A 14155-nucleotide genomic window follows, 5' to 3' on the forward strand; every position below is an offset into this window, starting at 1 on the left:
TCCCCGCCCCGGCCCCGCTGAGCGGAGCCCGCCGGAGGGATGAGGAGCGCGGCGCTGCGGCGCTGCCTGGCCCCGGCTCTCCCCGCCGCCCTCCCGCCGAGCCGCGGGCTGGGCGGGCGGCGGGCGCGGGGCGCGGAGGCGGCGCGGTAAGAGGCGCACGGAGGTGGAGGAGGTGGTGGTGGAGGCGAGGGGGGGCACCGGCTGATGCAACCCGGGGAGACCTCGTGGAAAAAAATCCGCCCCCCCCCAGCCACCGGTTGTTTTGTTTGGGTTTTTTTGGGTTGGGTTGGGTTTTTTTCGTGGGTTTTGTGTGACGGCGTTTTGAGGGCGAGCAGAGCGGGCGGGACGTGGCGGTGGTGCAGGTGAGGCTGCGCATGGATGTGCGCCTGGAAAACGGGTCGGGTGTGTTGCTCCCCCCCGCCGCTCCGCCGCTTCAGACCCAGCTGGGACAGTTTGCCTGCCACGGCATTGACCTGAATTGGTCTTTGGCCCCTGCAAGGGGGGAGGGTATGAGGTAGCAAAAAAACTACTTTAGGCTGTCTTTTCCTCTATTAGCCTTGCCTGCTGTGGGAGACAGACAGCCACATCTTTCAGGGGGTCTCCTCCTTCCCCTCCATGTGCAGAAGGTAACAGAGGAGAGCTGACAACCACTTACCCAGAAAATTATTCTAGAAAGCATTCCCAGTGCCTGGCTGGCGCCTATTTTTCCAAGAAGCAGCGTGGCAAACAGAGCTCCTCTGTCTCCTTGCTGCCCGCGGTTTTGAATAGCTTCCATAAAAGTGGCTGGTTTGCTGCTCTTAGGGCTGGCGTTGCCTGTGTTAAGCTGTAGCAGCCCTAGGTGTAAGGACCTCTGCTTCTGATGCTGCCTGGGCCTAGAGTGTGGAAACGAAGGACCCACCTGAGCCAAGGGCTTGGGGGGGTGGTGGTTCCCTGCTGCACTTCCCATGGTGGGGCTGGAAGCCTTGTCATGAAATAGTATAGGTTAGCTATAAAATTTTGGGCATGTCAGAGCAATGATGCATGTAGCTGTAAAACAAAGGTATTTTGGTCTGTTAAGGTTTTCTGTACCTGCCTGCTGAACACCAGCCTTCACCATTTACATCCATCTGTAATTTTGGTGATTAAAAGCATACATGCCCAAGCATTTACTCCATAGTGCTGACTAACATAGGTTTCTGCTGACTGTTGCCAGGAAGATTTATTTTGCTAAAGATTTGCTTGTTGTTATTATGTTGCAGCAAAATCACCGAGAATGCAAAGAAATCCCTGGCCTCTCTTAAGAGGGAAAACCCTCAGCTTGAGCCAACGCTTGCCATTATTCAGGTAAAGTATGTCTGTACGCTCACTGGCTGTGAGAGATCCCCTTTGGCAGCATTGCTCGTCTGAAACTTCAGAAGCGCACGATACAGAAAGTAACTTTTATTGAAGCAAAGCAATAGGAGGAGGTAATCCCACCAGACTGTAAATTGCCCTTCACCAGGCCTGAAACAGCCACAGCAAACTTCAGGCTGTGGGAAAGGTTTGCAAAGGAAGGAAACAATTTTATCCCTTCCTCCTTTTGCTAACATAGTCTTCCCCATTGTAAGTACAGATTGCTTTTTCTCACAGGTAGTCTAAGTTTGTTGAGATAATTGAGTTAAAGTCAAAGCAGTTGTTCTCAATCTTTATTTAGCTTGAAGCTTTTGTTGCAGTCCTGAAAAAAGTGTTTATGTGCCTGAAGATGTGGGCCTCCCTTCACCTCCCACCCCTGAAATAACATTGCTGTGGTTAAGGAAAGACACTGCTGCTTCCTGCCAGTCTTACTGCCTTTGGGCAGCTGTAGCTTAGCTGTAGCTGTGGACATTGCTGCTGTCCTAGGGAGAGGGAAACCACACTGAAAAGTCCTAGTCAGCTCAGAAGGGCTTGTGTGAAATAAATGCTCGGTGTAAAATGTCAGCATCCTTTAGAAGTAGCAGCACTTTCTAAGGTGAAGCGATCTTGTAATTCAGAGCTAGTTTATTACTAACACCATGAAGAGCTTTCCTTTCCAGCCCATGGGCGCTGCCATCTTTGAGATAGGCAAGCAAACTTGTAGATGAGGATTGCTATCCCTGCAAAGCTGAGAGATGTTCTTTAGATTTCTTAAGGTTTCAAGGCCAAGAAGGTAGGGATATTTGTCATTCAGAGTGGAATCCAGAGCCATGCAGGCAAAAAATGGTTTTGTCCTGTTTCCTAGGACAATGGTGTTGGTTTCGCTGAATCTCTGACCTAGGAGGTTTTAAAATTAAAACCTAACTATAAATATTTTTTAAGTATTAATAGTGAATCTAAGAAGTGCAGCACCAACTTTATTTCAGTAGGTCTTCTAGCGAGGCCAACTGAACAAGGTCTCCCATCTCTTACCCTCCCCAAGTAATTGCAGTTAATGTTTTCAAATAGCCCTTTAAGGCTGTAAGTTTAAGGACTGCTAGAAAAGCAGTGACCCGTCTTCTCAGTGACCTGTTGTTTCTCACTCCTGTCTTGTCTCCGTCTGGTTGCGCCATAAGCTGGCTTGGGGCAGTGATCCACCCTGGGCTGGAGGGTTTTGGGGAGGCTTCCTTTCAGCCGTATTAGTCACCGAGTCTGGTTTTCTGCATGGCCATGTGAGTGTTTTATGCTGGCACTAGGGAAGCGGTAGTGTTAGGGTGGGAGAGAGCATTGTGGCAGAAGGGGGAGGTTCCTGCTCACTTTTAATATCAATTGAGATGCACCTACATCAGTGTTTTGCTTTTGATCATGGTTGTGCTTTAAATGAACATCCCTCTTGTCCCCGATTACCTCACTTGGTTTGCATCATGAGGGGGGGTGTAGGAACAGGTGGCCTAGATCCTTCTGGATGAAATTCACCCAAACTATGTTCTCTAGCTGTCAGTCACTCTAGCTCTAGCCTGGTTGTGAGGACTGAAGCAGAACTCACTTTGAATGTGTATTTGTTGGTACAAAGATGACTTGTTTTAGTCTGCAAATGGTCTTGTGGTGCTCTGCTTTACTGGGTAACATGTGCAAAGCCTTAAGATTCATGCTGCTCTCCACGTGCTGCGTTGCAGCCAGAGGAGCAGAGGGAGGGCAGTGAAATTATGTCCTTTGCCAGTTGCTCGTGGGTAACAGCAGTCAGCGTAATGCGGCACCACCACTGCAGCAGTACTGGGAATGAGGAGTTGCAGACTGAGCCTGCTCTGGAATGGCTTTAGATGCATTTTTTTCCTCTCAAGCCATCTGAACCTGCATTGATACTGAGATTGATACCTGCATTGCTTATTAGCCGTGTTGAACCTCGGTTGGAGCTGCGCAACAGCAAAAAAAAGATTGGTGTCTGCTTCTTAACTTTGTTGAAGCTGAAAACTAGTATGTAGCGGCAAGATCCTGCTTAGCAGAGGATCTGTTGCCCTGCAAAGCTCAGCAAAGCACTGCCAGCTCTCCTGCAGCCCCTGCCCTGCCCCTGCGCTCTGCCAGCCCACGTCCTGAGCTCTGGCCTCGCCTGTGCCGCTCTGCGGGTCGTGACGGGAACAGGTTCAGGGCAGGGACTTTCTGCACCCGTGCGAGGTGAGTGTTCACCAGCCAGTGCTGCAGAAGTGGTGACGTTGCAGGGGACAGTGCGGTAGTGCTGGTGGCTCCATCCCAGTTAAACCTTTTGAGCAGTCCCGGTGGTTACATGTCAGCGTGGGGGTACAGTCCCACATTTGCTGGCACAGGGGAGCAGCTGCTGAGCTGCTGTTAGTCCTGTCTCTTCTTCCCTCCCCGCAGTGTGAGCTCCACACGTGTTCTTAATGCAGCTGCCTCTGTGCTGCCCCTCACCCCCAGCCGCTGGATTTGGGGAGTGGGAGACTAGTAGTGCGGCAGCAGGGATGCAGGCAGTGCTGGGCTGGGGGAAGGAGCCGGGAGATGGAGGCCAAGCCCTTGTGCCCTCTCAGGAGCTGCCTTTCTCTGCAGAGCCTGTCCCTTCAAATGCTCTTGGTTTTTTTTCGTTGTCAGCAGTCTGGAACCATTTGGGGTTAACGGGTTGGTAAATTGTTATGGGCTTGAACCAAAATCACTTTGGGTGATGCTAGCGACAGTCGAAGCCAGCGCTGGCAGCTAACCACTGAGTGAGTGGCTCAGCTCTGACACTGGCACCGAGTCCTGTGGAAAAAGCTATGTAGAATGTGTTCATGAAATTGTAACAGACCCTTTTAAATTTGGTCCTGTTGTCTGGGTTGGAAGACAGGTTTTATACGTAATCATACAGCTGTGAGAAGTGTTTTATTCATTTTGCTATGAAGCCACTAAGATTTTTGAGGATGGAACCTTCACTGATCTGTTGGTAGGTTTCTAGTTCTGGGTATTGAATTCTCAGTTTTATTGTTACAGTATATCAAAGTATTTGAAGAGCCTCCTAAGATTCAACAGTAACTTGAAGAGTAAAATTCAACTGTATTTATTACAATTAAATATCATAATATATATGGTGCATATAGGTGTAGAGATCTCCGGAGGAGGATTCCTGGGTGAGATGGTCTCCCAGGTAAATCTGCCCAGGAGACGCTTCTGTCCTAGCACAAGTGCCTGCTGGCAATTGGGAGGAGCTGATAACTTCTCTTATGTCTGTATTGACACAACTCACTGCAATATATGATGATAATGATTTGCCTCATTTATGGTGGTGAGACAAACCAGTGTTAGGTGATACGGGGACACTGCAAGAAAAGCTAGTACTGCTGTTAACTGTTTCACCCTTGTTACATGGCTGGATGGAGAACGGTATCTTCAGATACAGAAGGTACCTTTCTTAAATGGTAAACTTACACTAAGGAATTAGCCAGACTTATCTATAAAAGCCAGGCTAATATCAACACACACTTAAACTAATGAAGCCAAAATAAATTCACTGGTTGGCCTTCTGCTTCTTTCTTAGAATTGCTAGGCTTTTTATTTGTTTGAATACAGGTAGACACAAACATCCCCGCTATGTTTCTTGCATGGACCTGTGCATTTTTAAATGTAACTTTATTATTTTAAAACTTAGTTTCTGTTTTGTTCCCCAAGGCACATAATGATCATTTGGTTCAAGAAATAAACAAGAACTTTGCCAAAGAGGTAAGCTTTAGCTGATACACTTGTTATTAATCATGAGCTACTTGCCTGTGGTAATTATAAGTGTTTTCTTTTGTCAGGTTGGTCTACATGTTATTCACATCTCTCTCCCTGAAGGCAGCAGCACAGACGAGGTAACTGCAGTACCTGAAGAACTCTTCTGTTTTTGCTTTCGTCATAAACTTATATTTCTTGCTGACATGCATTGTCACTTTGAACTGATCTCTATGAACTCAAATTAGGGTTGGAACTGCCTAGTTCAAGCAGCAAGTATTATCCCCCTGTTGGCAAGCATGGGAAAAAATGAAATCAATGGGCTTGTCTGCTGTCCCCTTGAAAGCTGAGGCAGAATCAGCAGAGTAATGTTTTGGTTTTGTGTCTGGTATTTAACTGCAGTGTCCCCTCATACCAGCATGGGAGTCCTGTCTCCCACAGTTGCTCTTGTGACTGTAGTTGATTCTTGCCCAAGTTATTCAGGGAAATTAAAGATTAATTGATTTAGAGGGGGAGGGGTTTGAATTTATTTGCCTGTTTATTGATCTTGTAATGCTTAAAGTATGTATTAAAAAAATCATCCACCTCAAATCACTAGAGGGCTGAATTCTTACCTTGTCGAAAGGATTAGGTTGGAGGCACAGCACTAGTACCAAGTGTGTTTTAACTATAGCAAACCATATTAACATACATGGTCCTGAGGCATCTGAAAACAAAACCAGCGAAGGAATCTGCAGTAAAAGATGCCAGTGTTCCCAGCTGGCCTCCTTGTGCTTGGTGAGTTTGATAATCCTGCAGGCTTGTGGGTTTTGTGTACTGTTTTGTATTTGGTACACTTTGTTTTTAAAATATTTTCTGGCTTGCAGTGTTATCTTGAGGACAGTTTCCAGATATATTGAGAGGAACTTACTGTGAAGAATATTAGGAGTCCAGTTTAGTGGATGATGAATAGTCAGCTACCCATTTAAGAAGGGTGGGCTTTTGAAATGAAGATTAAATACACTTTGCTGTTGGTAAATGTATTTTATCTGCCGAGTAACAGAGTAGGAAATAAGTAGAATACAGCAAGTATGCAGCAGGAGTTGCTGTTACTTTGAACTAATATCTTAGGAAGTGGCTGAGCTGTGGATGTCAAGAGAAAAGCAGGGTATTTTTGTTATTTGAAGAAAGTTACTTTCAATAAAGTTCATAATGGTTTGCCTACTCTCCTGCTTACTCACTATGACAAAGGTTTTTTTTTCATTTGTTAAAATCCACCTGCTAGCTTGCATTCTCTGGTTTGGGAAGGTGGGAGGGATTTCAATACTGTGCACTTTTTGTTCTGCCGTAACTGCCTGTGTACAGTAAAGGTAAGTTAATACAAGATTGCTTTACTCTGCATGAGTTGTAAGTATTTTAGATGCTGTGATGATGTGTTGTGGTTTAACCCCAGCCAGCAACTAAGCACCATGCTATTTGAACTCGCATCTGGTTCAGTCCTTGAAATTCATAAACTTTTGTGCAGTGCCTTTTCAAAATAACAATTCTTCACAAGATGACTGTCAGCTCTTAAGGTCAGGGATTTTGAGAAGGAAAATTGGTAAAAATATATGCTGGCTTAATACAATGTATTTTCTCTCGTCTAGTTGTTTTTTCCAGTGTTACAACTGGAAACACAGTCCATGTTCTGTGTTGGGACGCAATCTGGTCCTATTTCGACCTATGTTTTAACTAAGGCTTCTTATTTCTAAAAGCATCTTCTGAAGCTGTGTCGAGCTTTTGCTGAAATTTGGAATGGTGAAAGACAAAATGCTTTTGGCAGCGTAATGTCATGTAATATGTGCCAGCTTTGCAAAATGTTTAGAACAGTGTCAGGGTGGCTTAATTTGGTAAGCCATGGAAATATAAAACAAGGAAAGTGAGTTATTGCTTTTCATTTAGAAGTTGCAGTAATATGTGAGGGAAGCAAAGGTGGCCATAAGGAAGTTTTAAAATATAGGTTTTATCCCCTTCTAATTAGATTCTTCTTTTGTCTATTGTGATCTTTAATGCTTTTTATTAACTTCCTAGATTGTGTATGAAATCTTGAGACTTAATGAGGATCCTAATGTGCAGGGCCTTGCCCTTGACCTCCCAGAAAGCTTATATAGCAGTAAAGTATTAAATGCTGTGAAACCAGAGAAGGATGTGGACGGGTAAGTGAAGCACTGAGAAATAATATTAGCAGATGCAAGGTTGATGGCTCTCTAAAATCAATTTTCCCCTGTGCTTGTCATTAATGGATTCCTCAGTCAATGTGTCTAGCTGTGCTATTGAGTAGTGATAGAAGATGCTGCTGAATCAATGAGAAGTCTTTTGCTGAAGTCATTTTGATCACTATCTTTTTAATCTTTATATATTGTATATTCAGGACACGGTCTTTTCAAAGAAATCAGAAACAAAGTTCTGATTTTCTCATGTTACTTAAGGTATTTCAGTACTTCAGTAATACAAATGGTAGTCACGAAGTACTGAACATAAATCCCAAAATTTTCACAAGAAGGATTGATAAAAGTTGCAGAAAAGGTTTTAACTTCCTTACAGCACTCTCTCGCAGTGGGAGAGTAGGCTATAATAGTTTGAACCCATTAGCACAATTTTCCAATCAGTCTTGAGTTGCACTGCTCTCTGGAGAGACCATTGGCATAATTTAGGTGTCTGGCTTACCATTTTGCTGCTGTTGCAGCCTTCTTGCCCTCAACAGCAGACAGTTACCCATTTTTAATATTCTTTTTTTCCACTCTCACTTTTTTTTTTTCATGTGAGGAAAAAAAAGTTAAAATCTTGCAAATTAGTTACTTTTCTATTACCTGGACTACTGGAGATGGACAGAGAATGGAAACGTCAGAGCATCCTTGTGTATGAGAGAGAACGCGGTGCAGTGCGGCAACACCTGAGTTCCCCCCAGCAAGCCAGCCTGAGCCCAGAAGGATGATGATGTATTGCCTCCGGCTCAGCTTGGCCCTGGCAGCGCTGGTCTGGTTCCACTGCAGCCACTGAGGTGTTTTGGCCCGATGTGCCCTGGGTAGCTAGCCCACTGCAAGGCGTAAAGAGCCACCCGTGTACTGTGGGCTCGTGTTACTTGTTCTAACTCACAGATCCCCTTCCTGGCCTTTCTTGAGGCTCAGTGTTTGTCGAACTGGGATGTTGGATGATACAAATTAGCCACAGTATGTGTCTATCAAAGGATTTACTTTTATGAGTTGCCTTTGCTCTTGGGATTAGCTGTTAGCCATGTTACAAGCGGTACTGAGGATTTGTGTTACACAACTTTCTTTTTTTTAACTTGCCGTATTTTTCCACTGCAGACTATCCGATGTAAACCTAGGACGCTTGGTACGTGGTGATGCCCATGACTGTCTAGTTCCTCCTACAGCGTGTGCTGTGATGGAGCTTCTTGAAGATATAGGTGAGAACTTCTATCATAATTATTACATTAATTTTAGCCTAATTAATCTTCTCATTTTTAGTCCTGACTGAGAGATGAATATAATCTCACCTTGTTGTGTTTTCTGGTATGTGTTGTTTTCCCAGCCAGCATATATTTGTCTCCTGCTAGTGAGGAACCTCAGTGAGATCAGAATGTAATATTAGCAGAAATGGGTCTCAGTCCTACAGATTTTGGAGATTAGGCAGGGATTACCTGCCATCAGCAGAGTTAATCTCACTGAAGCCACCCGAGACATCTGAGTCTTCAAAACCAAAAATACAAACATCACTCAGGGATTTCACTTGACAATTTTGATTAGTGTGAACAGTTGGAGAAATCCAGGTCTGCCTGTAAATAACTGCTGAGCGAATCTTTTGGTTTGGGTTGTATTGTGTAAATGCTAACATTGAAATGGCAGATTTAAACAAGTGGCTTTACAGTGTGTGAAGACACTGTTAGTTTAAGGTAGCGGTTCAGAAGTAGTCTCTCTTACAGCGATTCATAATTGTTGAGACAAGGATTTCTGCAACAGAACTGTAAACAGGAGATCCAATGTGCTTAGTAACAAATATGAATGAAAGGATTTGTGCAAACAAAATACCAGGAAGCCAGAAGAGCAGTATTTGCTTACTAGAATTAGAGAGTTGCCAGGAAATAACTTAAAACCTGTGGTTTGTGTTACCGCATGGGCTCCGAAAGAGTTTGCCCGTAATGCCGCAGCCGCTGTGGTTGTGCAGGCACGCGGTGCTGTCCTGTCGTGAGCCGCTTTGCCGGCTCCTCTGGAGGGCTTTGGTAGTGAGTGGCCTGGTAAAGCGGGGGGAGTTCATGTAGCTGCTCCAGCGGAGCCTGGTGCTAGTGCCTTTGCAGCCGAGAGCGGCTGAACGACTTGCCTCGTGTCACACAGGTGGGAAGACGGTGCTGCTGGTGGGAGCCGGCGGGGCGGTGGGTGCCGCCTTGCAGTGCATGCTGCAGAGGGAGGGAGCGGCGACCCTGAGCTGCCGGTGGAAAGCCTCTCAGCTGCAGACCAAGGTGAGCGATCTTCTGTTTGCCCGGTGCCCGGGGGTCATCCTGCATCCCCACCATCCCGGCATCCCCACCGGCTGCCCCGTGCTGCCATTCCCAAGGGGGAGACTCGGCGTTGCAGTCGTGGGCGGCACTGGGGCACTGAAACTTGCTGGTAGCCAACGTGGGTTAAGATCTTTTCTCCTTCCTGCTTGATCAGCAATGGTGCTCAGGCAAACAGGGGCCTCTACCAGAGTATTACATATGTAGCAGCAGCTGCTATAACTTCATTATTTTACACCGCTAGCTGTAAGAGAAAGAATTCGGGGTACAGTTTAAAACAAATGTGTTAGGTATCCCTTTTTCTTTCCTTCAGTGTGAGACAGGGATGCTAGCTTTCTTCTTGTCCTGTGATATAGTCATCTGTATGAAATTACTTTCATTGAATTTGTATCTTAAAGGTTTGCAAATGCTGCCTCTTTTGGGACAAAGAGGATCACAATCTTTATCTTTGAAGACAACTGTAAAAGGATTCAGAGAAGTTCAGGAGCCTTAATCCGAAGGATTTCATTTGCATGGTCTTCCTAGTTGCTTTTTGCAGAGGTTTTAGCAACAAGTTAGAAGTTGGTATGACTTCCTGTCAAACTTCCCAGTTTGTTGTTCCTTAGTCCCAAATTTCATAGAATAATACAACTGGGAAAGTGTTATCCTTTGGGCATGTGCAGAGGGGTTCAGATATTTGTTGTAAAAGAGGTGCATGTACTCCAGGGGCTGTTTGCAAGTCGCTGTAGGGGTGAGGTGCAAGGGACAGCTCTTGTGTTATATTTGATAGCACATGCCACAAGGTGGCAGCCAATGCAAAATTATAGAATCAAACCTCTGGGTTTTGAAGGGAGAGACAGGAGGAGGAAATAAGTTTAAGCAGCTGTGATAGTTAGAAAGTTCTCTGGCAAACCTGTGTTTTCACAGCTGTGGATGTTTTTGTCAGGCTTGTCTCAGCTCTGTGCTTTAAGTGACTGATGGCACTTAGGAAACATATGCCTCTCTCGGAGATGGGAGCACTGTCAAATTAATACTAGCCATGTCTCATTCTCCAATTATTTCTTGTTGCTTGGGATTGTGCTAGAGGACTGGTTTGGGCTGGATGGGGTGGGTGACAGGGTGGCCAGAGGGGTTTCCACTGGTTCACGGCAGAAGACTTGGACCGGGCCAGAGCTGCTTGTGCAGTGCTGTTAATATGCTGGAGAGAGATGTATTTCCTTCCATTCAGATGCTTTCCCATAATCGTGCTTTGCTTTTTGGCATTCCCTGTAGCTTACCTATTGCAGCAGGTCACTGATTGGAAACAGAATAGGAGGCCTAGGCAGCAGGCAGTTTGAGGCTTTGTGCATCAGTCTTCCCAAGTTCATTTTAACTTCTGGCAGTAAAGGAGTTTCTGCTTTGCCTGGAGGACTAATCAGCAGAGCTCAGGGGAAACCTACCTTCCTCTTCCTCACCTGTAAGCCTGGAGCAGCATGTCACCAATAACCCTCAGAGCACTGCTGAACCTGGCTGGATGCAACTGTTATAGTTAACTGTAGCTCCTAGATGAAATCTAATGCGATTGCAGGGAAAATTATCCTGTTTCATATTCCCAGAAGCTGGAGAGTCAGAAACCGAGCACAGATTTCCTACTGGACAACAAGGCACTGCTGTCTTGTGGCAACCTGTATTTGAAGTACAGTGTTGTTAGATAACATGATTATAGCTGATGATATGAATTTATTTTCTCTTGCTCGTTTGAAACCCTGATTAAGTAAAAACAGTTTAAAGACTCACAAGCTTTCTTCCCTTAAGTTTTTTTAAATTTGAATTTCAGGTAAGAAAATATGTTAGTTGATGTCGAGATTTTTCCAAGACTTGGAAGAGTTAATTCATGTTTTGTTTTTGCTGCACAATAAACTAACTTTAGACATGGCTGTATGCTTTTTCTCCTTCCTCTGGATGTGATACCTCTACAGTAGCAGTCTGTGTGCTGTTTTTTGGAATTATAACCTATGATAGCATAACTTCACTTACAAAGTGAGGAATGAACTTAGGAAGAGTATGAACTTTTCATTGGGGATGCATTTGGTTTGCAATATATAGCAGGAAAGGAAAAATTGATCTTAAGGGTAGGTATACCTTATTTGTCTTAATCCATTGGCCAGGCCCATTTGCACTGAAGCACTAATCCTGAACTTAATAATGTAATGCCTTTCTTAAGCGGGTGATATATTACCTTTGACTAGCTCTGCTGATTTATTCTTCTTTTTAAAGGATAGCACAACAACAAGTGTTTTCTTTAGAAATTCTATTGATTGAAATGAGACACACGACACTAAGGTTGTAGGTTTTTTTGATTCAGGTTTTGTATTTCTGTGGACTTGTTATTGCTTCTTTTACTCATGCACTTTTGCAAAAATACTTTGAAAATGATCAAGAGAAAGGTATGTTTTAGTCCACCTTAGGAAAAGTCTAACAATGTAGAGGTAGCTCTGCTGACAAGCAGCGTAATACCATCTACCATCTGACTTAGTGTGCTCCTTTGAAGCAAGTCTTCTCTGTCCTATGGCAGGAAAAGGGAATAAAATAAATAATGGTACATTTTAATTTCCTTGCTTTCACCTGCATGAATATTGGACACACTTTGCATGTTCTTTTCTCTCCCCACTTCATATTTTGTTAAGGTGAACAGATTATTAATGTTTCTTTTTGTTCCATTTTGGTGTTGCTTGACTTTAGTTATTAAAAATAGTCATCATGGCACAGCTGAGCCATGTCCTTCAACACCCTTGAGCTTCCTGGGTTTTCAAATAAATGAAAGTAGGTAAGATGTTATCATTCTGTTAAGTTTTGTGTAGATAACTCTTCAAAGCACAATCACTGCAGAGTGCCTGAAGAATGACCTAGTGACATACTTTCGGGAACATCTCACTTGTCATTTAAAAATGGGACTACTCAAGAGTCCATTCAGCGTTACAGGTGAAGAATGGGAACTAACGTGCTTAATCCTTTATAATGTTAGAATTAGGCTTTATAGTTTGAAAGGAGGTTATGAAATAGATTCAAATTGAAAAATACAGGTTATTTTCTTGCCAAAACATGGATGATACTTAGTACCTATGAGAATGTGGAATTTCATTTCAGCTGCCTAAATTCAGTCAGTCACGATTTCAGCACCTCGTCTTAAATGTATTCTGGATGTGAACCCCATCATGCCTAATTTAAGAGAGCTGCTATCCTACAATTTTGTTGTAAAAGGACTGAAAATTGATCTATCTAGCTATAATTAGGAATGGCAAACTTGTTTGTAAAAGCCTGGTTGAGAAGCACGAGAGTGGTTCAGCTGGAGTGCATGGATGGGAAGTTCCTTTTCAGGTTGGACAAGAACCTCTTTTGGCCACAGTCTGCTTTTCCTTAGAGGCAACACTTAAGCTTCAGACTGTTAGGCATCTCTTAGTCGTTTACTGTCCTGTTTTTGCTGTCTTGGTAAGACCAAGAGTCTTGGTTCTGGCAGAAAACTACATTTCATATTGTAAGCATGTAAGGAGGCATGAAAGGACATGAGACCAGTTATATGGATCCCGTAAGAGGAGAGGGAGGCTGCGTGAGAGTTTCTAATGACGATGCTGTAGACAAAGTATTTCTGCTTCAATATTTTATGTGCATCATCTCTGTTCCCTGCAATTTGAAGTTTATCTCCCTGTCTGTGAGCTAGAGGAACAGTTGCTAAAGCATGCATTATAGCAGTAGGCTTGAGCCCGCAGTAGAGATGTGGACCTAATTTTCACATGCACTGTGTAGGGCAAGCGCATTCAGGCCGATGTGGTAGGAAAGGGGCTGTTGGTGTCTGGACAAGAAGACGGTAGCAGGGAGCTGGTGGCTGCTTGCTGCGGCTCATCCCTGAGGACCGTGGCCGGGGGGTGGGGATCGGAGCAGACCATGCATAGTTGTCCCACAGGGTTGCCAATGATTTGCAAACCTTGAACTTCCCAAGGTAGAGATAGAGCTAGAAGAAACCACGTGAGGAGAAGATGCCTGGGTGGAAAAAGTACCTGAAACTAGTAATTGACTTAAAAAATTTTCAAGATTTCAAAAAGTAATTAGAATTGCTGTAATTGAAGTGGAACCTGTAAACTGATGTGTAAAGTTATTTTTTTCTTAAGGAGGCTTGTGAAAAAACTTTGAATGAGGTTCCTATTCCTCATCCCATTTCTTAAATTTTAGCTGGCCTATACTTCATACCCAGGAAACCGAGGGCTTTTACTTTTCAAATAGTAATTTCAAATATTTTTTTCTTTGATCATGTATTTAAAAGTGGCTTTTGTAGCAGTCAGTTTTAACTATAGGGAAATGAAATTTTTATGCAGGCTTCATGGCAAAATGCGTTTTCAGTTGTCTGGAATATACAGCTACTTTGTACCATTATCATTAAATACTTGGCCGGAAAGTCTGTATTGTTGTTTTAACATTTGGTGTTCTGTCTTGGGAATGGGTGGTGCTTCTTAATCTGCTTCTACTTAAATCTTGGTGGAGGGAGTCATACTCTGTTATGAGGTAAGGTTTCAGATTATTTATTGGCACAGCTCTTCCCAACTGAAA

At 44.0% G+C, this 14155-nt stretch overlaps 1 protein-coding gene across 5 annotated transcripts in view; it reads left to right on the forward strand.

The window, feature by feature from the left end:
• Nucleotides 1-14155, forward strand: part of MTHFD1L (methylenetetrahydrofolate dehydrogenase (NADP+ dependent) 1 like) — a 160694-nt gene continuing 146539 nt past the window's right edge. For all 5 annotated transcript variants that reach the window (XR_011325383.1, XR_011325385.1, XM_069787010.1 and 2 more), the window contains exons 1-7: nt 1-146; nt 1239-1323; nt 5041-5091; nt 5169-5222; nt 7132-7256; nt 8409-8509; nt 9435-9559. Coding sequence is in view for 3 of the 5 variants with exons in the window: in XM_069787010.1 (XP_069643111.1) it covers nt 40-146; nt 1239-1323; nt 5041-5091; nt 5169-5222; nt 7132-7256; nt 8409-8509; nt 9435-9559 (648 nt within the window). In the remaining 2 variants the exon portion in view is untranslated. The remainder of the gene's footprint in view (nt 147-1238; nt 1324-5040; nt 5092-5168; nt 5223-7131; nt 7257-8408; nt 8510-9434; nt 9560-14155) is intronic.

This window comes from Haliaeetus albicilla, chromosome 7 (genome assembly GCF_947461875.1).
Source record: "Haliaeetus albicilla chromosome 7, bHalAlb1.1, whole genome shotgun sequence".
NCBI lineage: Eukaryota > Metazoa > Chordata > Aves > Accipitriformes > Accipitridae > Haliaeetus > Haliaeetus albicilla.